This window comes from Vidua macroura, chromosome 20, assembly GCF_024509145.1.
Source record: "Vidua macroura isolate BioBank_ID:100142 chromosome 20, ASM2450914v1, whole genome shotgun sequence".
Classification (NCBI taxonomy): domain Eukaryota; kingdom Metazoa; phylum Chordata; class Aves; order Passeriformes; family Viduidae; genus Vidua; species Vidua macroura.
The window spans coordinates 10060683-10086187 of NC_071590.1; the positions used below are offsets into that span (position 1 = coordinate 10060683).

Sequence of the window (25505 nt, forward strand, 5' to 3'; positions counted from 1 at the left end):
ACTCGCAGCAAGAGAGCTGTAATTCATTCTTTTTATTAAAAGAAATTGAGGTAAGTGAAATACTTCAGCACCAGCGAGAACCGTTCGTACCCAGGGGGTTTCCCCCACCCGGTGACCCCCCCACACCTGGGGACATCACAGGTGCTGCTGCCACAGGGCCCCAGCAGGCCCAGAGCCCCAGGGCCAGTGCCAGACCCCGATGTCACCCAGCAGATTTTTTTGGAGCTGCTTTACCCCCCAAACTGAGCCGGTGCTGTAACACTGAAATGGGGGGGCTGCTCTGCACGAGGCTGTGGCAGAGTGGGCTCGGGGACACCTCCCACTGCAGATGTCCTGCAAAAGGGACTCAGGTGACACCACCACGGGGGCAATCCTGGTGACAGCAGAGCCCCACAGGTCCCGGTCCTGCCTGGCTGACACATTCTCTGTCTGTGTGTCCTGCTGCAGCCCACCCCGGCGTAAGCAAAAGCATCTTTGGGGCTTGTTCAGGGGGCTCTAGTGGAAAAAAAAAAAATCTCTTAAATCAAATTAGGGTTCTTAACTATTAAGAAAAAGCAAGACCTGCAGGTGGCTGAGCTCTGCTGGCCACAGGCAGGGGAGCAGCGACGCCGGGCTGGCACCTCCAGTCACTGGCAGCACAGGCAGAAGGGCTGCATTGCACTTCAGGAGGAAACAGGGAGAGGTGAGAGGCACTGGCAGCATCATTGATTAATTCCCTCATAAAACAGCCCTTCTGATGTGCCATACTTCTGACCTACAGCCCTTCCTGCTGGACTAAAGGAGGGGCTGTAAAATCTGAAATTCTTCCAAGACCATCACTGGTGAGCCCGGGAGTGCCCAGACCCAGCTCCGGGGCAGGAGCTGTGTGTGAGGGGTGGGCTGTGCTTCCCTCCAGCACTGCAGCTTCTCTGAGCTTCTGTTACATAAAAAACATGTAGAAAGGAGTTGGGGATCTGGGCTGGCCTGGGGGGACCTGGGCAGCTGCCACCCAATTCTTCCCGACCATTGCAAGGAGATACCAAACCCAACATTTCTTCACATTCCCAGGTAAGAGTGGCCCCTCCCCAGCCACGCACAGGCAGCTCTGGGGCAGGGCAGGGTGATGGAGAAAAGCTCTCCTCGATCCTCACACTGAGATTTCCTTCTGCAGTCCCAGCCCCACTGGGGGATTTGGCTCTGTCCTTTCTCCTCCCTCACCTCACCCTGGACCTGCCTCCCGCAGCCCACAGGGAAGGGATGAGCACTCACACCAAGGATCCACAGCGGGGCTGCCCCACCCGTTAGCTCCAAAAACATCAGGGAAGGGAGGGCAGAAATGCTGAGCAGCTGCACTTTGGTCTCTTGTGCCTCCTCCCAGAAGGGCCTTTCACACAATTCACAGCCTGCTCTAAAGGAATTGGGCACAAAGGCAAAGCCACAGGGGTGCAGCCCCCAAAATCCTGCGCCCCAAAAACCTTCACAGCCCTGGGGAGCCTGGGAGCCTCCTGGGGGCACGGGGACAGCCCAGGCCACAGCAGCTAGAGGCTGGTTTTCCTCTACCTAGGAGACAAGACAGACGTGGGACACACAAATCAGACCACCAGTGACAGAGGGTGACACACAAATCACCACTGACGGAGCCAGGGGCTGCGGGGGTCCCCGCAGAGGGGACAGGGACACATTGGCACTTGTCAGCACGGGGGAGGAGAGGAGGGCAGGGGTGTCCCTGCAGGGCCAGGGTGTCCCTGGAAGGACAGGGGTGTCCCTGGAGGGACAGGGGTGTCCCTGCAGGCCCTGCCACGCCAAGGCCTCGCGGTACCGGAGCACCCAGCCCCGCTCTGTTCAATAAATAAGGTACAGGAGGACAGCGGGGACTCAGTTCCGCAGGCGCTTGTGTTTATACGTTTTCCTCGTGTCCCTGGCCAAAGGACACGCTTCCTCTGGCCAGCCTGATTTGAAAAAATAAAAACTGTCACTGCAGCAGCGCTCCCTGAGCCTCCCCCGGCGGCGTGGCCGAGCAGACAAAGGGCAGTTCCCAGCTCCGGGCTCCTCCCGCGGCGCCGGGCAGGGGCAGCGAGGAGCCGAGGCTCTTACGTGGAAGAAGGCGAGTCCATTGTGGAGAGGATCCGCACGACCTCGGCTCGCTGCGTGGGGGAGATGTGCTGGGTCATGTGCACGATGGAATCCATGGCAACCTCGGGATTGGCCTGGACCAGGCTGCGAAGAGGACAGAGGGGAGCGAGTGAGGCAGCTCCGGAGCTTCCCGCAGCTCCCAGCGGGAATTCGGGGCTGGAATCCGGGGCTGTGCGTGGACACGCTTCCTCAGGACACTCAGCTGGGCTGAGGTCGCACAGGGACTGGAGTGCTGAGCGTGTGCCCCACGGAGAGGGCAGGAGCTCTGGAGCCATCCCTGGTGCCCCCCGTCCCCTCGCTGCACTCACCTCCGGATCTGCTTGAGCACGTAATCCCTGGAGATGTATTTGATGTTCTCCTCCACCACCGAGCGAACGCCCTCCTCCTCCGTCAGCTGCTTCTCCAGCCACTCCACCAGGTCCTTGTTGCTGTCCCACAGGTAGGCCTGCCAAAATCCCACAGCTCAGCCTGTACCCCAGCCCTGCCCACGCCCCAGATTTACCCCACAGCTCCTGGACTGGCGGCTGTGGGTGACACATCTGGCTGGGCATCCCCACAAACACACCTGACAATCAGCACAAGGTCAAAGATTTTCCATTTCTTTTTGCATCCCGCCATAAATGAGATGGAAGGGGACCAAGGAGGTGCTTGGTCAGTGCTGCAGGGAACGAGCTGCATCAATCCCAGGAGCTGTCCCAGGTAAATCCCAGTTTCCCTGGTTATCAGCTCCCCGAATTCTGGTGGAACAGGGCTGACCTGAGATGCAGCTGCTCCAGGGGTTCCCCCAGTGCTAAATCATCAGGGGACCTTGAGTCCCCATCACGTCCAGCCTGCAGCCCTGGGACCCCTGACCCAGCCCCGGAGCCAAGCAGCCCCTTGGGCACGGCCGAGCAGGTGGGGGTGTCTGGAACCCTCAGCCACAACCCCCTTTTTGCCTTTCTCAAGATCATTTCACCTGATATTTGCTAGATAGTTGGCTGTGTAATAACTCAGGAGTGTGTGAGCCCCTAACAGCCTTCTCTCCTCTCCTCTCATTTTCTTTACAAATCATTTAAGAATCGTTTTGTTAATGGTTTCCGGAAAAGCAAGTACTGCCATTAGCACTCATTCATATTTATGTCATTTTATTTGGGTAATTAAACACAAAGCTCCTCATTTGAAGGTGCACTATCCTTCTCTGTTATCACTAACCAAGTCAAAGGCAGAATGACAATGAGCTGGGGGTGGTGACACCGTGCTGGCACCTCCTGGGCACCCCGTGCTGCAGCCAGACCCTGCCACACCTCTGGGACACAGAGCCAGGGAGTCACAGAGACATCAGGGCTGGAAAACCTCGGAGATCATCGAGTCCAACCATTGCCCAGCACTGCCAAGGCCACCACTGACCGTGTCCCCAAGTGCCACGTCCACACAGTCCCTCCAGGGGTGGGGACTCAGCAGTGCCCTGGGCAGCTGTGCCAGGGCTGGGCAGCCCTTCCCAAGGAGGAATTTCCCTTCCCAAGGAGGAATTTCCCTTCCCATGGAGGAATTTCCCTTCCCAAGGAGGAGTTTTCCCAATATCCAGCCTGGACCTCCCCTGGCCCAGCCGGAGGCCGTTCCCTCTCCTGCTGTCCCTGCTCCCTGGCTGTCCCCTCCTGCCAGGGAGTTGTGCAGAGGGGACACCTGCCACTGTCCCAGGTGCTCCCAGCCCTGCCCAGCCTGGCTTTGGGCACTGCCAGGGATCCAGGGGCAGCCACAGCTCCTCCAGCAACCTCTCCCAGGGAGGCATTTTTGGTTTCAGAGCCCATCCCAGCCCCTGACACACTTCAGGATTATTTCATTTCCTTTCACACGATGTCTCTGACTGTCTCAGCCCGGTGATGTCACTTCAAGATTTTGCTTATTTCATTGTTTTTCTCCTTATTATGATTTGAAACTCGGAGTTTTTGCTCGCTGCCTGTGCCCCTGCCAGGCAGCAACATTCCCTGCATACAAAGGAAGGTTCCAGGGAAGGGGGGAAAGCCCAGCCCGGGAAGCTGCGACACAGCCCCAGACCTGTGTAAAGCTCCATTTACCCAAGAATCCCAAAGCTTTTCGTTTAGGAGAATATTTAATACTCTTATTAATCATTTTTAATCCGTTTGCTTTTAATTAAGAAACAGCATGATGCTTCCCTATCAACATATGCCAGGGAGCAGATTAATTGTGGCTTAAGATAACTCTCCTTGATTGGTGTAATGTATTAGCTAACGAGCTGCCTGCTTTTGGAGAGCTCAGCCTCTACCTTGGAAAGGCTGCTGCCCTCCAGAGAACATTCCCCCCTTCCCTGGAACCCCTGGGTGTTGGGGACTTCAAAAACAGAATGAAAAAAAAAATAGAATTAAAAAATAAAATACTGATATAAAACAGAATTAAAAAAAAAATATAAAGTAAAATAAATAAAGTAAAATAAAGTCAAATAAATAAAGTAAAACAAAGTAAAACAAATGAAGTAAATAAAGTAAAAAAAATAAAGTTAAATAAATAAAGTAAAATAAAGTAAAATAAAAAAAGTAAAATAAAGTAACAAAGTAAAATAAAGTAACATAAAATAAAATAAAACAAATAAAAAAACCAAATAAAATTAAGTAATATAGTAACAAAGTAAAATGAAATAAATACATAAAATTAAGCAATATAAATAAAATTAGATGAAATAAAATATAATAGAATAGAAAAAATAGAAAAATAGAATAAAATAGAATAAAATATAGACTAGAATATAGAATAGAATAAAATATAGAATAAAATATAGACTAGAATAAAATATAGAATAAAATATAAAAATATAAAAAAATTTAAAAATAAAATAAAAATAAAATAAAATAAAATAAAATAAAATAAAATAAAATAAAACAAAACAAAATAATAAAATAAAATAAAATAAAATAAAACAAAACAAAATAATAAAATAAAAAAAAAAAAAAAAAAAAAAAAAATAAAATAAAATTAAAATAAAATAAAATGAAATTAAAATAAAATAAAATAAAATAAAATAAAATAAAATAAAATAAAATAAAATAAAATAAAATAAAATAAAATAAAATAAAATAAAATAAAATACTGAGATTGGAGGCTTGTGACAAAACCAACCCAAGAGCAGCCCCAGAGCTTGCCCTCCCTGCAGCTGAGCAGGATCCTAGAAGGAATGGCCACGGTGCCCCCATGGCGTGGCAGCGCTGCCGGGGGTGGCCCTGGGGGCAGGGGCCGTGCCCGGGGCTGGCAGGATCCTGCAGCCCGCACTGACCTTCACCGTGCCCTCGGCCTCCACGAACCAGCGGCGCAGCATGGCCTGGATCTGCCCGTCCGTCAGCTCGGGGTTGGCCTCGTGGATCTTCCCCTTCACCGCCTCCTCCAGCAGCAGCCGCCGCAGCCGCCAGTAGAAGAAGGTGCGGGAGGTTTTCCAGTCCAGGACGTCCTGCCCGAGGCACGGGGGACAGGGGGAAAGCAGTGAGGGACAGACACGCCTCGTTCCCACATCAAAACCCGGGCTGGGACTCGTCGTGTCCCCTGGCACGAGAGGAAGAGGGAGAGTCCCCCCGCCTGTCGCACCGGGTCACCAGGAGCTCCACGGGGCCATGGAAGGTCTGGCTCCAGCCCCGTCCCCAGGGACGCTGCGGGACACTCACGGTGATGGCCCCTTTCTCCTGCATCCTGCCGGGGGTGTCGTGCAGGTCCGCGAACTGCATGGCCACCTGCTGGTACATGGGGACCAGGAACTCCTCCCGCTCCTTCAGCTTGGCCTCCAGCTCCTTCCTGTCAGCCGGGCTCAGCTCGGGGGTGCCTGGAAACACACACAGCTCAGACCTGGGAGAAGATCAGGGGTGCCTGAAAACACACACAGCTCAGACTTGGGGTGCCTAGAAACACACACAGCTCAGACCCCAGGGAAAAATCATGCGTACCTGAAACCACACACCTGGGCAAGATCTGGGGTGCCTGGAAACACACACAGCTCAGACCCCAGGGAAAAATCATGGATACCTGAAACCACACACCTGGGCAAGATCTGGGGTGCCTGAAACCACACACAGCTCAGATCTGAGTGCCTGGAAACACACAAAGCTCAGATCTGGGGTGAAACCACACACAACTCAGATCTGGGGTGCCTGAAACCACACACAGCTCAGACCTGGGGTGCCTGAAACCACACACAGCTCAGACCTGAGTGCCTGGAAACACACAAAGCTCAGATCTGGGGTGAAACCACACACAACTCAGATCTGGGGTGCCTGAAACCACACACAGCTCAGACCTGGGGTGCCTGAAACCACACACAGCTCAGATCTGGGGTGCCTGGAAACACACACAGCTCAGACCCAGGGAAGCTCAGGGATGCAGCTCCAGAGCTTGGAAAAGCCAAAGGACAAACCCCGCAGCATCAGCTCCCAGCAGTGCCCAGCAAATCTCTGGTCCAGCCCAGACTTTGTGCCACAGAGACTCAGAAAAGGGCTCTGAGGGTGTTTTCACCATGGAAACTCTGCTCCATTTAAATGCCAACGATCTGAGCCATCAATTAAGTGACATTTACAGGACTTACTCCTAAAAGAGAATAATGTCCCGACACTGCTGTTCATTTAGCAGGAAACACAGACCATGGCACACCACCTTCACCACTGCAAGTTCTCCTTTAGGCTGCTGCCTGCCACAGCCCACTCCAGGGGCTCTGCAACCACAGCAGGAAGCCAAAGCAACCCCAGGCCAACAAACCCAGCTTAAACCACTGGGCAGGAGCTTTACAGAAACCCCAAGGGGGACCAAGGACAGAATCCAAGGCTGGAATTCACTGTCACTGGGCCCAAACGGGCTCACAGAGGGTGATCAGACAAATTCATGCAAGGAGATTCCAGCACAGGCTCCTGAGCATGAAGATCAGATATTAATCTGTGCTCAGGAAGCCTCTAAAGCACGGCTGGAAGCTGGGACAGCATCCTGGGGGCTCCATCCCAGGATGCTGCTGCTCCTTGCACACCTCATTCCCACAGACACGATGTTCCAAGGCTGCTGGTCCAAAGGGAAGAGCTGCCCAGTGCCCTGAGCACCCCAGTGCCTGCTCACACAGCCCAGATATGTATTTTTCCAAGGCGCAGTCCCTCCAGACAAAGATCCTTCCCAGGGAAGGAATGTTTTTCTCTGTGCCTACCAATACAAATGTTACCTAACCCTTCAGATGCGAGTAAGAAGGTTTTAATTAAGAGAAGCTCCCCTTATAACCTTCAGAATAAAAAATTATCTGTATTTATCCACGTTGAACTCCCAGGCTCCCTGCTTTTAATGGCAACACAAGCACTTAAGGCAGCCCCGCTGGTGAATTCCGGCCCCTGCCACCGAGTCCACCCAGCCAGGCCCAGTAATGATTTAGGTGAGATTAACAAATATGTCAATGTCTATTTTCTGCTTAATTTAAAAGCAGCGTCTATAAAGATTTTTGACTTCTGAACCCTGTTCTCCTGGAAGAAAGAAGGTAACAATGAGGAGGGGGGATAAAGAGTGATTATCCCATCATCGATCGTTTGTCAGGAGCATTTCTTATTCACTGGACTATTGTAAAAAGCTAAGCTCTCGATCAATCCCGTAAGCCCCCTGTACAATTAAATATCTTGGAATGGTTTTCTTTCTTTCCTAGTCAGATCTTGAGGCCTCAGGGTTTTTCAGAAAGTCTGGGCTTTATTTATTTATTTCTCAAGGAAAAAAAAAAAAATAAAAAGAAAAAAAGAAGCCTCCTTCCACAAATCTTATCCTGGCAAGGAGAGGGGAGTTAAAATATGGGATTCCTTTGCTCTAGAGGTACTTGACAGTTAATGAAACTGTTAAAGTTTAAATCATAGGAACATTATAGACCTCTAGGTATGGATTGGCTGCTAATCAATAGGGAAACAAAAGGAGCAGCACTCCGAGACATTCCACGAGGAGAGAGCCTGGCACACAGGTGGGGCAGCACCAGGAACGTGTGTGACCTTCCTACCCTGGCAGGGAGCACAGGGCAGGCTCCTGAAGTGCCAGAAAATGTCACTTATTTCTCTTGGACTGCAGCTTCCTCTGCAGCCTCCACATCACTGCAGCTCCAGAGGGTGCTGGGATGGGAAGAGGCTGGGAAACATCTTAATTCTGTTCCAAACAACCCCAGAGCCCACCCAGGGCAGGGAAACACCCCAACACCTCTTGCTTCTACATGCTTTTCTCTTTTTTAATCAGCAGCAAAACTGCCTTGAGCAAGTTGAAAAGATGCCCTGGGAAAGCAGCAGCTTTGGGGTCCCACCTCATTTCCACACCTGCAACAACAGCCTCCCACCTGAACCTCACCTTCTCTCCTTCTGCCTTGAGCAAAACAGTTGCCAGACATAATTTTTTTCTGTCTTGTGAGGGTGGGCAGGCCCTGGCACAGGTGCCCAGAGCAGCTGTGGCTGCCCCTGGATCCCTGGCAGTGCCCAAGGCCAGGCTGGACAGGGCTTGGAGCACTCTGGGATAATGGAATCTGTCCCCGATGGTTTTTTAGGGTTCCTTCTAATCTTTAGGGTTCCTTCTAATCCCAACCATCCTGGGATTCCATGAAATTCAGCAAAGGCAGCAAAAATGCCAAAGGTGTCCGTGCTGCCCAGGCAACTCCCCCAGCCCAGCTGGAGGGAGCTGCTCCAGAGGGGAGAGGGAAGGTCACAGGGAGCCACTCACGTCCCTGGAGAGACAGGCATTTTTGGATTGTCTCTTGTTTCTTTAAATGAAACAGGCTGTAATTGCTTCACTAAATATTCAGCAGGATTTATGTCAGAAAGGTGCAGCATGAACAGCCAGTGAAGGTCACACCAGCTCGTGGCACAGGCTGCAAATATCCTTGTGCAGAATCCCTGAGACTCCCACCCTGGCCCTTCCCTCTCTTTGCTCCTGAGCTCTCATTTCTCAGCACGTGAAGTGTGGCAGGGACATAATTCCAAAAAATTCCTGCCCCCAGCCCTCCTGGGAGGATATATCCCAGTGCCAAGTGCCACGGAGGAGCTGAGAGAAAGCAGGACTTGCTCTGGGAGCCTTGTGATTGTGAATTAACACCAATTTAAATGCAGCAGCACCTGCACAGGGAAGCAGCCACTGAAACCAGCATCACCCACAAAACAAAGTTACAACCTGTGTTTATCCAGCACCCCATGAGAGATGGAACCAGAAGAGCAGTGTTTCTGCCAGGTCTTCCTGGAAAACTGGCAGTGGGGGTCAGTTCTGTTCCTGCACCCCACAATGTTTATTTTCAGAGAGGAACTGCTGTGCTGAGGTGGAGCTGAGTGATGAATACTTGAGTGTTCACTGGTTATTTGGAAATGTGAAGACAATTTTGGATGCTCTTTAGCCAAGTAAGGTGTGAACCAAGCCCCAGCAAATTAAATAAATGAAATAAGTAAAATCAGAGGTGCATTCAGCACACAGGAACACCTCCCAGGATCAGCAAGGAGGACATTCCCACTATCACAGTGTGCATCAGGTGATAACTGGGTGCTGCTTTTTTCCTACAAGAAACATGGAAATGCAATAGCCAGTCTTGCTGCAACTGGAGACATTCTGCCATTCCTTCCACCCATATTCCACCCATTTCCCTGCACCTCTGACACAAGGCACTGAATCTGTACAATGAGGCTTATTTTCGCTCCACTCCTAGATGTTTTAGTCTAATTGTAATAAATAAATAAAATTGGGTCTCTGTATTTTAAGCTCTGGCCCAAGGCTTGCAGCCTGCCCTGTTCCCACACTTGTGGGCGATCCCTGCTGTCCCTGCACCCCAATTCCATGTGGGAATGTGCTCTGGGGCAGGAGAAGGGCCACCCACCCCTCTCTCCCCCTGCCCTCTGCTGGAACAGCCCAGCTCTGAGTGACGCTTTAATAAACCACGGGGGCTAATCAACATTTCAGCAATCGTGCTGCAGAATGGATAATGAACAGATTTATGTCAAATGATTCGATGTCTGCCAGCCTCCCCTGCTCCCCCACTCCCCAGCAGGGCCACGTCCAACCCCGGCGTGGGCTCGTGGGAGAGCATCTCCCTGGTGCAGCTCCGGGGAGGGATGACAGCCACTCAGGGGTTAAAGAGAGGCAGTGAACCCCCAGCTAATGAGTAAGAATTCAGCAGGCAGTGTAAGATAAATGGAGCTTTCTCTGCTTCTGCTGGAGTCAGCATGAACTGCGGCCCTGCGGCTTGTTTGTGGCAAATGGAGTGCGCGAAATATCAAAGGGCAGTGATCCAGAAGAAGACCGACTTTGACAAATTTTAAATTGGCCAGAAAGAAAACCGGCAAAAAAAAAATAAAAGAAAAAATAAAAAAAAAAAGAAAAAAGAAAAAGAAAAAAAAAAAAAAGAAAAAAAATTATGCAATTCAGTGTGTCCTGCAATCTTGGCTTTCCTGCTCTGGTATGGAATTAGTGGCAAAACAACAGCAATGATCACCCGATGCTGGGAGCAATTACGATCCATCTCAGGGAGATGCTTATCAGTGACTGAAGCTTTTAGAGCTCTCCCTGTGTACAGTTGTAAGTGACTTGCTCTTGTGTTGCAGTCATTTTAATTAAAGTGTATGGAGTTTGCTGGGAGTAATTACCCTGTAGAGGAAGAGGGGGGAAAAAACCCCGACCAGGCTCCTCACATGGCGCTGGGTCTGTGAGGCTGTTGGCAGAGAACTCTATCCCATCCTTCCCCTTGTGGGCTTTTTTTCAGTGTCCCACAGGATTCTGGGGTGGCCTGCAGGTGTCCTGTACCCACAGAGGGCTGGGTCCCCATGGTTTGGGGTGGTCACTGTCCCTTTGCTCCTAAAGGGACACTGTCAAGTCTGACAGAGGCCCAAAGTGAGGATTTCTGAAAATAACCTCCTTGCTGCAGCTGCAGACTTTAAAAGTCGTGGAATAATAGAATGGTTTGAGTTGAAAAGGACTTCAAAGATCATTTCATTCCACTCCCTGCCATGGGCAGGGACACCTTCCACTATCCCAGGGCACCCCCTCACCCTTCACCCGTTATTATTCTCTTCCCGAGGCGTATCAGGAGGGTTGTTTTGTGTATAAATTGTTGCCCTGCCATAAATTAAAAAAAAAAAAACCCAAATAATAAAATGTAACGGCAGCAATAGCCAGGATTTATCAGTCATTTGCAGAACACTTTTCCTCCTGAAGGATCCCAAAAGGCTTTATAAATTCAAGCCATACCCACATGGCACGCTTCTCCCTCCACTGAAATGTAGTCAATTTTGGAGGTAAAAGGAGGCTCTGTAAGATTATACTCTTATAGTAAGAGCCAGTAAAGGACTATTTAAAAAGCCTATTCCCCCGAGAGAGAACATATCTGATATTAAGTGCATTTTGCTGAACACTCTGTATTTTGGGATGTTGAGTGTACAGCAGGCACTGGGATCACTCGGAGTGGAAATGACACAACCCTGGTCATGTCAGCACTGAGCTCTGCACAGCCCCCCTGTTCACAGAGACATGGACAACATTCCTTATTCCCTTGGAACTGAAGAGCACACGGATATCATTACTGCAAACCGCCCCAGACACTCAGTGACAGACCAGCAGCCCAAAATGTCTTCGATCAAACCCTTCGTTACGTGAAACGACGCCCGCTGAAGGCTTGGCCCACAAACCTTTAGTGAGCTGAGCGATTGCTGAGCTGGAAATCAGACCCAGGCATCTGCAGTGAGGGTCTGTTGTGAGATCCAGTCAATAAAATATAATAAAAAAGAGAAATCAGCTCAAAAAACCACAATATTACACACCCTGGGTATGCTGAGCACGCATGAGTGTCATCTCACGTGTACACACAAGCCGTGGTCTCATCTGGACTTCTTCCCAAGTCACACAACAGTAAATAAAAATGGAAATGACTCTGATCAAATGCCCCCTGAGGGCTGCCCAGTGCCCCTGTGGGTGCCCCACGTACCCAGGCGCTCGGCCAGCTGGATGTACACCGGGTCCACCCTGCGCATCGTCTTCACCAGGTCCTTCCTGCGGAAGCGGATCTCCACCGTCCCCTCCGGCTCCAGGATCCCTCCTCTGCAAAAGCAAAAAGAAAGGCACTTCTTGCACCTGACTCTGTGCCATCAGACACAGAACGGAACGGCTGGACATCTGCTGGAAAGCGTGTGAAAAGAGAACAGGGAACAAAGGGAGGATTTTTAGCTCCGGTTTATCCAGGCCGGAAACGCCGACGAGGTCCCGCACGTCCAACCCCGGGGGAACAAACCATCCCAGGCCACAGGGAGCATCCCAGGCAGCCCAGCTGAGACTGAGGCAGAGGGGGCCCACCTGCTGTCCCTGTCGGCGTACATCTCCATGTGCCGGGGGTTGATGGTGGGGTCGATGACCACCCAGGAGCCGCCGCGCAGCTCGCCCTGCGGCGGGATGTAGATGAGCACGGGCTGCTGGTACTCCCGCAGGCCGTCCACGATGTAGGCCCCAAACTTCAGCACCTGGTCATACATGTCTGGGGATGGACACAGAGATGGTCAGAGGTGGTGGGGATGGACAGAGATGGTCAGAAATGGCTGGGGATGGACACAGAGATGGTCAGAAATGGCTGGGGATGGACACAGAGATGGTCAGAAATGGCTGGGGATGGACACAGAGATGGTCAGAGGTGGTGGGGATGGACACAGAGATGGTCAGAGGTGGTGGGGATGGACACAGAGATGGTCAGAAATGGATGGGACAGGACACAGAGATGGTCAGAGATGGCTGGGGATGGACACAGAGATGGTAAGAAATGGCTGGGGATGGACACAGAGATGGTCAGAGATGGATGGGACAGGACACAGAGATGGTCAGAGATGGCTGGGGATGGACACAGAGATGGTCAGAGGTGGTGGGGATAGACACAGAGATGACTGGGACAGGACACAGAGATGGTCAGAGATGGTGGGGATGGACACAGAGATGGTCAGAGGTGGCTGGGGATGGACACAGAGATGGCTGGGACAGGACACAGAGATGGTCAGAGATGGCTGGGACAGGACACAGAGATGGTCAGAGATGGCTGGGACAGGACACAGAGATGGTCAGAGATGGTGGGGATGGACACAGAGATGGTCAGAGGTGGCTGGGACAGGACACAGAGATGGTCAGAGGTGGCTGGGACAGGACACACAGCCTGGAGTCACAGCTCACCAGTGCCCCAACCTGGGACACTTCCAGGGGTGGGGCAGCCACAGCTTCTCTGGGAACCTGTGCCAGGGCCTCATGCCAGGGCCTCAGCACCCTCATAGGGAGGAATTTCCTCCTGATATCCCATCTACATCTACCCTCCTCCTGGTTAAGGGCACTCCCCCTGTCCTATCACTCCATGCCCTCTCCAGCCTGCAGGATGCTCCCACACCTGTCCAGACATGGGACCTCCCCTCTGGAAATCCAGGCTGGATTTCCATGGAACTCCATCTCTGCCCACAAACATTCCCACAGTTTGGGGAATCAGCCTGGGTACTGCACTGCCCAATTTCAGACTTACTACCCTGGGCCTCTCCCACAACTCATGTAATGTGAATAAAATGTACCTAAGGGCAGCAGAGCTTTTCCAGATCTTCATAAAAATGTGTGTGGAGAGGGATGGGGAACAGCACTCCGCTCTTCCTCCATTAAAATTTGTTTAAGGCATTTTGCTCAAAATTAATAAGAACAACTCCACTGTGTAAAGACAGTACATTGAAAATATCAGCCCCAAAGGTGATTTAAATAAAAGAGGAAAAGGGAAGGCAGAAGAATTTCTATGAGATGATATAGTTTCTAATGGATACAGTTTGTAATGGAAAGGGGCACTCTTGAATATATATATTTTGATACATAGAATTATATCTACAAGTATTAAATCAAAATACAAGAAATGAAAAATAGTTATTAGGCTCATCTAGCCCACCTCTTTGTTCACACAGCACCGTTTCTTCCACAGTGCTTTTGAAAGCTCCCATTCAGAAACCCCAAACAATAAATCTGCTTCTTTAGGGGCATTTCCACAGCCAAACAGACGAGATTTCCCTCAGAACTCAGCCAAACTTCCCCTCCCTCCCCATTAATTTCATGTCACTACCCCTTGTACCACCCTACACAATGTCTGCCCTCCTTCAGGCTCACTACAAACAGCAGCAGGATTTTCAGTGGGGTTTGCCCTCAGACACTGCAGGTATCAATCCCTCATCTCTCTTCCAACCCCCTCCACCATCTGGGTTTTTTTGCTTGGACCCTCCCAGTTTGCCTCATTTTTTTCTGGCCCTTAAAATAGCAGAGCAGAGAAAATTAAGGAGCTGCATTTATGTACCTGCAACAGGAACAGTCTGGGAGCACTGAGACACTTTTATTCATCTAAAATCCTTCTATCCCTCAAGAAAAGCCTCATTTCTGGGGAAGAAAGAGACCCCAGCCAAGGTCCCTTTGTCATTTAAGCCTCATTTTTGTATTAAGTATTGACATGAACACAATTAAGCAATTAACTCTTTGGGGAGCACTCTTTTATATTTCATATATATATATATATGTATACAAAAAAATATATATAAGAATATATTAGTACCACAGGCACTGATAGGATCTCTCCATTTCATTCCCAAGGTCATTGCCCAAACACCCAAGAAAAGGAATTTCATGTTATTTAAGAGGTATCAAATGCTGACACAAAAGGAAGAACAATTTATTCCCTCTAATTGGGAATAAACATAAATCCCAGCAGAGACAGTGAGGACTGAGAACCAAACAAAACTCCAACCTTTCCCTTTGTCCTGAGCAAAGAAAAAGACTCAAAAGGGGTGACAAATTTATTACTAATTACACAATTATTTTATTATGTAGTGCTAGTAATAAACCACTTGAAGTACTTTCAGCTAATTCTAGTGTTAAGAAAATAATTGCTTGATTCAAATTATTTTTACTGAATTAATTCTTTACTAGACATTTTTTACTAGTGCTACATAATAAAATAATTGTGTAATTAGCAATACATTTTTCACTCCTGCCACGGGTATATATTTTACTCAGGTGAAGTGCAGAGAAGAGCAGCACTAATTGTTTGAACAGGGCAGAGGAAGGAGGAGCAGAGAAACTGGGGGAACTTGATGCTTCCTCCCAGCTCCAAACCTCCCTCAGGTTTCCCAGGGGTGACCAGGGAAGGATTTTGTTTCCCAGGTGTCAGCAGGTGGTCAGGGAAGCATTTCTGTGCCCATGGATCTTTTGGGATCAGCCTTGCAGGAGTCTGAAGCTCACCCCTGCATGGCTCTGCACACAGCTGCTCCCTCTGGGACCCTGCAGAGTCCTGGAATGTCCCAGCAGCCTTGGCATCCTGAGAAAACAACTGATTAAACCCCAATATTTGAATTCAATAGAACCAAGTGCTGCCTTCCTTTGCACACCCAATGTGGGTACTCTCAGTTCAGTCAGAGAGAAAAGAGAAAGATTTCTGCCAGGCTAAGCCTGGGAAAAAATCTGGGAGAAATGTAAACAATCAGTTATCTTGTTTTCCATTCATATTGTTCATAGATCTGTTCTGCCACACTGACCTAAGTCCAGTGTACCAATCAGGTGAAATGGTTTTACTCTAAGACCAATGGAATGAATGTTCACAATGTTCTCGATAAAAGGGAGAGGTGCTTTTGAATAAAGATCATTCTTTACCTTCTGAAATCGTGTCAGCCATTTCACCCGTCCCTGCCTCAACGATGTCACCCCCAACACTTCACCAAGGCTGGTGGAGCTGCTGCTGCTGCTGGGGCTGGAGACACCCCTGGTGCTCCCAGCTCTGGCTGTAAACCCTGCTGAGGAGTTCTCCTCCCTGACTGCCACTACCAAGGGCTCCCCACGGTGCTCCAGCCCAAAATTCCTGTACTAATTCAAACCTCAGCCCGACCTGAGCAACCTGGCCTAGTGAGAGGTGTCCCTGTCCATGGCAGGGGGGTGGAATGAGGTGATCTTTAGGACCCTCCCACCCCAAACCAGCCTTGGGTTCCACGAGCAAGGCAGAGATGTCCCCAGGAGAGCAGAGCTGGGTCTGCAGGAGGGCGGGCAGTGCCCACCGAGCTCTGCCCCTTGCTCAGTGCCCACCCCACAGGGACACACAGCCTCTGGAGGTGTCCCCACCTCCCTGTGGGGGTAAATCCTGGCGCTCAGAGCCCTCCCTGCCCCTCTGGAGCTGGAGCAGACCCCACCAGCCTGGCTGGAACAGCAGATGGGACCTGAGGACAGCACTGGCCAAGACACCCCATCCACCCCACAAGCCAGCCCCCCCAGCTCCAGCCCTGCTGAATGACTGGGTATTTATTTTATTGCTATTTGTAATAGAAATAAATGAGCAGGAGCCCGGGCCGGGGTTCCATGGGGGGGGGATTTGCATGTGCTCAGCCCCCCCTGCCGAGCCCAGCACCCTGGTGCTAATTTCCAGGGAATTTCACGCTTGGTGTCTCCCCGCCGTGGGTCACCGCCGGTTCGCCCAAACAAACCCCTGCCAAATGGCTCCTCTGTCACCATATTCCAGCCAGTTTCTCGTAATTTAATTTTGCATGATGCTCAGGAGCCTGCTGGCCACGGGGAGAGCTCGTTGGGGAAGCCACCACCACCACGAGCTGCCTTTATCTCGGGCGTTATTTATTTATTCTGCAGCAGGAATTAGACCTCCCAGGCTGACTAGGAAAGAGGGGGTTTAATTTTTTCCCTCTTTTTTTTTTTTTTTTTCTTTTCCTCCCCCTTCCCTAATGTCAATTTTCAGCATAGCAAGAGCTGTCTCTAATCTTTTCCTACTCATTACACACAATTTTGGAGTCATTTTACCCACAGTGCAGTCGGCTCCTGGCAGTGTGTTTGTGTGCACTGAGGGGTGGCATAATTGTTTATTTTCCCTCCCTGCATAATCCCCAGCCAGCACTGAAACCAAAACTGCAAACAACTCCCCAAGGGACACTGAGAGTGTCAGGAGACACCAGCAGCAAGCAGGAGGCTGGAAAATGCAAGGAGCAAGGTGCAAACTACAATGGCTCTGTCCTTCCCTCCTCCTCCTCCTGCCAGCGGGCTGGAATAACTTGGGATATGCAATATAAATATTAACATCCTCCTGCTGCCTGTTCCACCCAACTCCAAAGCTAAAACTCAAGTTTCTGAGGAACCCAGCAAGGCCAGACCTGAAATTTTAAGGTAGAACAATATTTAAGGGCTAAATAAGGTAAATAAATAAGCTAAAATGACATCAACAACTTCCCAGTGTGCTGTGTGGCTGGGAAAGCACTCACACAGGGGGTGCAGAAACAGCACAGAGAGCAGAATCCACCCTCAGAGGCAGTGGGTATTTTCCAGAGGGAAGTATTTTGCCCTCTTTTGCCACCTCCCACCTTTGCATCTGCAAACTCAAAGGCTTTGCCTCGAGCCCAGCAGCCTCTGCCACCCTGAGAGCTTCAGTGCTCCTGCAACCTCCCTCACACAGGTAAGAGACCCTGATCTAATCTTTCACTTCAAATTTTACAGGATCAATCTCACGTCCTTGGCACTTCACAACATTTCAAGCAGCACTCTGTGGTGCCCTGTGCAGCCAAGACAGAGCCAAAACCACCCCCAGGACAGCTCCAAAGTGCTGCTTACCTTTCATCCCCCCAGAGAAGCCTCTCCAGTTGGCAAAGACCATCAGGGGCAGCCCTTCCCGGTTGAAGTCCTTGATTGCCTGGGCTGTTTTGAAGGCAGAGTCAGGGAACCACACCTGCCCAGCCTGCTGGATTATCTGGTGGGAAGAAAAATCCACTGTCAGGCCTTGAAGCACGTTATTGTAAGAGTTAAAACACAGAAAAATCACCAGGAGCTGTGATGTGGGATAAACAACAAGGAATGTGGCAGGTGAGATGTGTGGGATCTGCTTGGCCATGGGAAAATTGGGACAATCCTTTTGTCACCAACTTCAACAGCAGCATTCCCATTAATTCAGCTCAGAAAAGAGAGTATGGACAACCTGACACTGTGATGCTGTAAGGAGGGGAAGGAGAAGAGAAAGAAAAGGACATGGAGAGGAGAAAGCTCTGGAGAGATGAAGCAGGGCCAGGGCTGTGAAATCAGGCGGGGGAACTGCAAAATGTCAGAGCAGGAAGGTCATGGAGCACTCCAGTCACAGCAAGGGAGCAGGGAAGGGATTTTTGCTTGCCACATCTCCTGGGCCCTGATCCCTGCCCCTCCCCTGAGTCCCAAGGGAAGCAGGACTGCAGGGAATCTGGGAATTCCCACAGCTCTGCTGTAGGAATGGTCACACAACAGCCCAGGCACTGCCAGCTCTCCAGGAAGGGCTGCACATCAGTACCACACCCGGGGAAAGGAGGGAATCCCACCTGGCCAGGGACATTTGCAGGGGACACTCAGGGACAGGAGCACACAGCCCACCCACCTTGGCCTCCGAGTCCAGGTTTGCAGGATCAGCAGGAATGCTGAGCTCCACCGTCCTTGTTTCCACGGCAACCACTCCTACAGGTATTCCTCCCAGCCTGCAAACAGGTGAGACACGTGAAATTCCTACTCCTGCTTTACACATCCCAGCACCCAGGAGACACAAATAACAGGAGCAGCGTTGTGGCCTTTTAAAGAGCTGAGGCTTGAGAGAGCCAGAGAGGTCGCAGCTCTCAAAGCCAAATCTGTTCCAAAGATGAGCACATTCCTCTCTAAAAATTAGACAGAATAAACCAAACCCAGATTGGAATGGTAAATCCGTGGATCCACCACCCTTTGCCTGCCATCACCCAGATTTGGTACTGGTGGTCTTGACCATGAAAAAAAATCAGAGAATCCCAGAAAAGGCTGGGAGGGACTTTAAACAATTCCTGCATTTTGCCCAGATCTGCTGCTGCAGGGTGGCTGCCAGGGGGCAGGGACAGAGGGATGGGCAGGAGTGCAGGCACCAGGGAGGATGCCCAGCTCTGCCTCCCAGGGCATCCAGGCCCTGCTGCACACAAAAGCCATGGAAGCCACGCTGCCAGGACAGGCCCAGCAGAGCCCCCTCTCCCTCCCCAGCCACCCCGAGCTGATGACACACGAACAGGCAGGGAAGAGCCAGGGCCCATGTGCACTGAGGGGCTGAAATATTCCCATTCCCTGTGATGAAGAGTCTGCTGGAACCCCATAATTGCAGAAGCCGTCTTAAATCGGTAACTTATACCTTCTATATTAGGGCCCATGTGACCTAATAAAGAACATCTTTATCCAAGTATTACAGTTATTTATTGAACTTGAAAACAGCTCAAAACAACTTCTGTTTTCCATAATACTTCATATAAATTTTATCAGGCTAGCACATGAAGATGCTACATCTTGTTTTATAGTGTGTCCCTGGACAAGTTGCCATAGAATAATAAAAGACAATTTACAGCCAACAGCACACATATTCCAAACATACATACAAGAGATGAGTTTTGGCAGCACTTACAGTAACAATCCCAGAAGAATACATTCATATTTGTTTTTTTTCAAAGTGCCACTGCTTTTGAAAGGAGTCTGTTTCATTTGTGTTATATATCCCTGCTGTGTGAGAGTCCAAAGCCACTCGGAATTTGTCAGAAGAAAGGAACTGCAAGTGAAGCTGAGCATGGACAGAGAGCTTCTGGCTTTGCCAAAGCATTGATTTCCACCCCTGGCACACTGCTTAGCCTGGAAGCCTTTAAATTATAGAATTATAGAGCCATGGAATGGGTTGGAAGGGACCTTAAAGGTCATCTCATCCCTTTCTTTCCAACTCCTTCTATTAAATAGATATATATATATATATATATATATATATACACACACATAGAGAGAGAACGAAATAATCACAGGAATGTTGTGTTCTAGAGAAATGCAAAGCATAACCCAAACTTGAGCTCTACAGTTGTCTAAAACACACCTCAGAACTTACCTTGCTCTGCCCACCACGACTGTCTGTGCCCAGGGCTGCATGATCTCCATGAACGAGCCGTGGTCAAAGAACCCACTCAGCCACTGCCCTTTCTGATCTAAAGGGAAGGGAAAAAAGAGAAAAATCAAAGGAGGAAGGAGAGGGGGAAGAAAGAAAACAGAATATCAAAGCAACAAATCAAACTTGCTTAAAAATGCCAACAGGAGAACATGGCACTGTCTTTTTATTTATTTAATTTTAAATAGATGACAATACAAGGGAACATTAGACAGCTGAGCATTTGTCTGCCTTCAGCCATCATGTCTTATTTCATTTCCTAGTCTGCATAAAGACAGCAATTTATCAGCAAAAGCATCATTTATTGTTAAACGATGGGGTTCGGAGAGCAGAGGGACTTCCCATGCTTTTAAATAAATAACTCTGCTTTTTTCAAGACTACAAACATTTGTCAAAAAGCAGTAAAGTCATTAAAGATGGTTTTCAACACATCTATTTCTATTTTAAAACTTATCTCATATTCTTCTCTTGATCCTGCCTAATCTTTCTTTGAAAGCACGAATGCTGCAGAAACCCAGGAACTAAGTATGAAAATGTCAATGATATTTCAGAGTCAGCCACAGAAATCACAATTCTGTGGGGCAGCTGCTGTGCACTGGGGTTTTGGGAAGCTCTGCCTAAAAATAACCCACAAAAAAATCCCCCCCCAAACCCCAAATCCCTCCCAGCTTCACCCCTTGGCACAGAGCTCCCGAGGAACTCTTCCCTCTGAACAAGCACCTCTGCTTCTGCAAACCCAAGTCCAAAACCAATTAAAAAGTGGAGATCTGAGCACGCTAACCTCTGCTGACTTAAACAGGATGGAGAGTGTTTTATCAAGCCCAAACTTGTAATTACTGTGTTCTACATTCCTTGCCTCTGTGGCCCCACTGTAAAATGTGACCATCCATTTCAAAATTATCTCTTTATCGCGAGCCCGAAGCTGATCGTTTAGATTCTGGCCTCGTGTCGGGCGTCAGTTTGAAGAATATCACGGCAATATCTCCTCTAATAAATGGCTTTAACTTTTCACCTAGGAGATATCTGCTTTAACTTATCACAGGGAATCATCTGCTTTCCTTAACGCTTCCACTAAATTAAAATCTGAAGTCACTCGATTTGGAAGCCGGCGTTTGCGGCGCCCGGACAGCTGGATGAATTGCTTGAGAGATGATGAAAAAATATTATCCAAAACCAGCAAACTTAGTTTATCACAAATCTCATTTTGGCCCCCCAAACTCATTAATAACAGCAGGAGTAATGGTCACCCAGTTTGCAGCTTGTACCTACACAAGGCTACCCCAGTGGTGCCAACACAACTCCCAGTGGTGCCAACACAACTCCCCAGGATCTGCAGGAATATTGTGATTCCTTTAACAGACCCTCTGTGGATGGACTTTCCCCTAAATCATAAAAACAATCCATAACTATTCTAAGGAAATAGATCATCGATAAAAGTATGGTGTCCTTGAGCACTCAGGATTTACATTAGATATTGCTTATAAATAATATTATAGATTAATATTTTTATATGCAAATATTTATACATCCTATCCATACTGCTAGGAACTAATTATTTTATAGAATCTGAAATATATTTGGGTTGCAGACATCTGGCAAACAGCCTTGAAAGAAGATGAGCTGCTGCATCTCCTGGCCATACTTGGGTTGGGGCGTCCAGCCAGCATCCAGCGAGGGTCGTAGGGGGCCTTGGTGGGAACAAAGTCAATGGTTCTGTCTATGGGATCCTTGGCTTTCAGCATGGGCACAGGGCTGTGTATGTTCTAAGGGAAAAAGGAAAACAGAGAAGGAAGTGAGAGCCCCTTTCCCAAATCCCTGCACACACAGCAAACAGTGGCACCTCGGAGCCCCGCAGGCCCAGGAATTACCTTTGGCATGTAGGAAAGCCACTGCAGAATGGTGTAGACTCCTTCAAAGTCATCGCAGACGGTGTCATGTGTCACCCCGTTGTTGTGCATGATCTGGATCCCTCCCAGCTGGTTGTTGGAGGTGTAAACTTCCCGTCCAAGCACCTGGGGGAAGAAAAACGGGAAAGCCATCAGTGCTGGGATGTGACCAGGAGGTTCTGGCCAAGGAGGTGCACGCAAACCCACCCCTGCAGCACCTCAGCATCACCTGGAAATGGACAGGATGGAGCAAACCTCTGCCAACACAGCCTCCCAAGCCCCGTGTGCAGGTTAGAGCTGCTGAACAGTGATCCTGAGTGAACAGAGGGCAGAGGTAGATGGGATATTGGGAAGGAATTGTTTCCTGGGAGGGTGGGGAGGCCCTGGCACAGGGTGCCCAGAGCAGCTGTATCCCTGGAGGTGTCCAAGGCAGGTTGGACAGGGCTTGGAGCAGCCTGGGATAATGCAAGGTGTTCCTGCCCATGGCAGGGGATGGAATTGGATCTCTAAGGTCCCTCCCAGCACAAACCATTCTGGATTCTATGATCCCCAAGGGGAATGATACCAGTGGGGAAACTAAGGCAGATTTCCCACTTGCCTTCCCCAAGCAGCAGTGTGACCAAAGCTCCGGAGTGCTGAGCCCAGCTCAGCTCACTAATCCCAAACTGCTCCAAGAAAAGTGTAGGTTGACATATTTAAATGTATAACTGGGGAAAACAAACAAACAAACAAACAGACAGACAAAGGCCCAGCAGCTCCTTGGAGAGGCTGGCCAGAAGCAGGCTGGGGCTCCTCATTCTCTTGCACAGCTCCATCTCTAATCTGAGCCTGGGCAGCACAGCTCTTTTCTCATTCTCCTGCTGTCTCTTCCCATTTGCCCTCTCCCTGACTGATACACTGATCTCTCGGTCACTTGGCTTTCTGCTCCACTGACTCCATATTACTAATAACACCTCTGCCACGGCCAGTTTACCTCATGAAGGCAGGAGCACATCATTACAAAATAAACTCATAACTTTGACATTCCAGCAAATACGCGCCGTTTGTTATTTTTATGGGTTGAGTCTTTCTAACAGACAGAGGACATTACACACCTGCTTCATTTGGATCTTAAAATCCCCCTCAAACGCACACCAACAGCCTGGCCTCCCCCAGACACCCAGCACAGCTCATTCTGGAGACACAGGAGCTGGCAGATGCCAGTCAAGGTTTATGTACAGAAGAAACTGAGGCACAGATGTTACAAAAGTAACCCCCAAATATAGAATTTAGCGTGTGTTTTAGCACAGGGGTGTTCCCTTCTGAGCTCAAACACCTTCCTCCACTTTTCCTTTGCCAGGCAAAGCCATGGTACAGAAGACAGCAGCACAGATTTAGGTTCAAGGATAAGAAAAGCCCAGGCCTCCAGATGCCAGGCACAAGCCTAGCTGAACGCTTCCCACGGAGGAAAATAAAAATAAAGAGGATTTAAACTCCCCCTCTCTGAACTAATGCAAACGCATGTACATGCAAAATGGGCCTCTGCTCCTGCTTATCTGGAGACACTGCAGACAGCTCAGGTTTAGCACTGCTGGCAGGCAATGAAACAGCCTAATATACCACTGCTCTCGCCCTTAAATCCCTTTTTGGAGATCAAGATAAACACACAGCTCCTTCTCCCGAGTGCTGCAGCCTTCCAGCAGAGCCTGAGGCAGGGGGGAGATCCCAGAGCAGGAGGGAGCCAGGGGCAGAGGGTGCCCAGCTGCAGGGAAAAGCTGCTCTGAGCAGAGTTTGATCTGGGATTTGGATGAGCTGGATGTGCACAGGGAGAGGGAGCAGGTGAGCTCTGAATCACAGAGCCCTCAGCACAGCCTGAGCTGCTCCATCCCCACACTGGCACTGGGGGTTCAGGAGGATCATGGAACCCTAGATTGGTCTGGGTGGAAAGGGACCTTAAACTCTTTCCGTGAAGGAATTCTTCCTCATGTCCAACCTGAACCTCTCCTGGCAGAGCTTGAGGCCATTTCCTCTTGTGCTGCCATTTTTTACCTTGGAGAAGACTTCAAAACATTCCAAAGTATTTGGGCAGTGTTGCCTGCACTGAGTTCATCAGATCTTCAAAAAAACCCATTAGGAAAGCACATTTCTTGTTATTTCAGAGGATCTTTTGGCAAACACGAGCAGAGCCAGGATTCTAACAGCCTCTAAAGGATGGTCCTCAACAGGTTCATAGGCCCATCATGTGCATATTAATAACTTTCCAGCACTCCAGCCCATGCTGAGCAGCTGCTTTCTCCTCTCAGAACCTGAGCTGCTGGAGAGTTGGGACTTTCCCTGCAAAGCTGGGCTGGCTGAGGGCTGGGTTGGCTCATCTGTTTCACCCAGGATGAAAGATCTGAAAACATGACAGCTTGGAGGGCTTGAATGGGAATCATTATGTAACATAAGTGCTGTTATTATTCCAAGCATATCATGTGTTTATATCGAATATAAGTGCCAGATTTTTATCCAAATAATTTCAATAATTGCAATTCCCATCCCACAATTTATATTGTCTGCCAGAAAGATGAAGCAGAAGAGGCATATGCACGTCCTATAAATAGCCTATTTTTCATAAACAGGCAGAAATGATGGGAATGAATGTCTCATCAGAAAAAATGTAGGAACACAATGCAGGAACTTCAAACCTGACTGCTATTATGTGCAGTCAAGCCTCGACAGAGCTCAGGGCTCATTTCCAGCTCTTCCCCCACATGGATCATGCATTAGAGGGGGAAAAGCAGCAAGAGGGAAGAGAGCCCAGCTGAGCCCAGAGCCCTGCCCGAATGCACAGCCCCGTGCCTGGCAGTGGGAGCACAGACAGCTCCTCTCTGCCCTTCCAGCATTCCTAATCCCTGACTCCGTGCAGTTCCTGCACTTCTAATTTACGAGCGTTCGGTGGGGGACCCTTCTGACTTGGGAACAGATTGGCTCGGTCTAATGCTTGGAGATTATTAAAGGCAGAGCTATACTCCACTATCAAGTCTACAGATCTTTTATTTAGAAGATATGGTGCTCTAAATGCACAAAGAGCTCCCTGTCACCTTCACATTAAAGCCCCTAGTGCCTGGTAAATGGAATTATATAGCTGTCATCTCCTTTCCCCAAAGTTTTAAGAGTACAATGGGCTCATTTTTTCCCACTCCATCCCAGCTTCAGAACTAAGAGACCTACTTTGTATTGATTTAGAGTCTCGGAAATAAATAAACCTGCTTCTCCAATGTGATTCACAAGAAATTCATGATACACTATTGCATGATATATTTCAAGCTGCAGCTCCGGCTCTTTTTTCCCTTTGGTGAGTGATGGGGGAGGTGGGAGCTGGGGGGAGGTGGGGAGCTGACAGCCTGATGGTTATTGGGGATGGCTCCTGACTGCAAATCCACAGGCAGGTCCTGCTGCTGGAGTCTTTCCCTGCTTCCATTTGGTGAGATCAGAGGGGGAAGGGGCAGAAAAGCAATTGCTCTTCACCTCGCAGGGAGCAGGGCAAGGTGCAGCCAGGTGCACGTGGAACTGCAGCTCCTGCTGGAGAGCCCAGCCCTCCTCACAGATACAGAGGGAGC

At 49.4% G+C, this 25505-nt stretch overlaps 1 protein-coding gene across 7 annotated transcripts in view; it reads right to left on the reverse strand.

Annotated features, from left to right (window-relative positions):
• Positions 1-17: 17 nt before the first annotated feature.
• Positions 18-25505, reverse strand: part of ACACA (acetyl-CoA carboxylase alpha) — a 101656-nt gene continuing 76168 nt past the window's right edge. For 6 of the 7 annotated variants that reach the window (XM_053995978.1, XM_053995977.1, XM_053995979.1 and 3 more), the window contains 12 exons: positions 21907-22050; positions 21681-21801; positions 19982-20078; positions 18485-18581; positions 17698-17833; positions 12403-12580; positions 12038-12150; positions 5760-5914; positions 5378-5548; positions 2421-2557; positions 2074-2196; positions 18-1928 (listed from right to left, as the gene is read on the reverse strand). In XM_053995978.1, the coding sequence (XP_053851953.1) occupies positions 1877-1928; positions 2074-2196; positions 2421-2557; positions 5378-5548; positions 5760-5914; positions 12038-12150; positions 12403-12580; positions 17698-17833; positions 18485-18581; positions 19982-20078; positions 21681-21801; positions 21907-22050 (1524 nt within the window). In that variant the 3' untranslated portion in view covers positions 18-1876. Of the gene's footprint in view, positions 2197-2420; positions 2558-5377; positions 5549-5759; positions 5915-12037; positions 12151-12402; positions 12581-17697; positions 17834-18484; positions 18582-19981; positions 20079-21680; positions 21802-21906; positions 22051-25505 lie in introns of all 7 variants that reach the window. The other variant, XM_053995980.1, reaches the window with a different exon arrangement.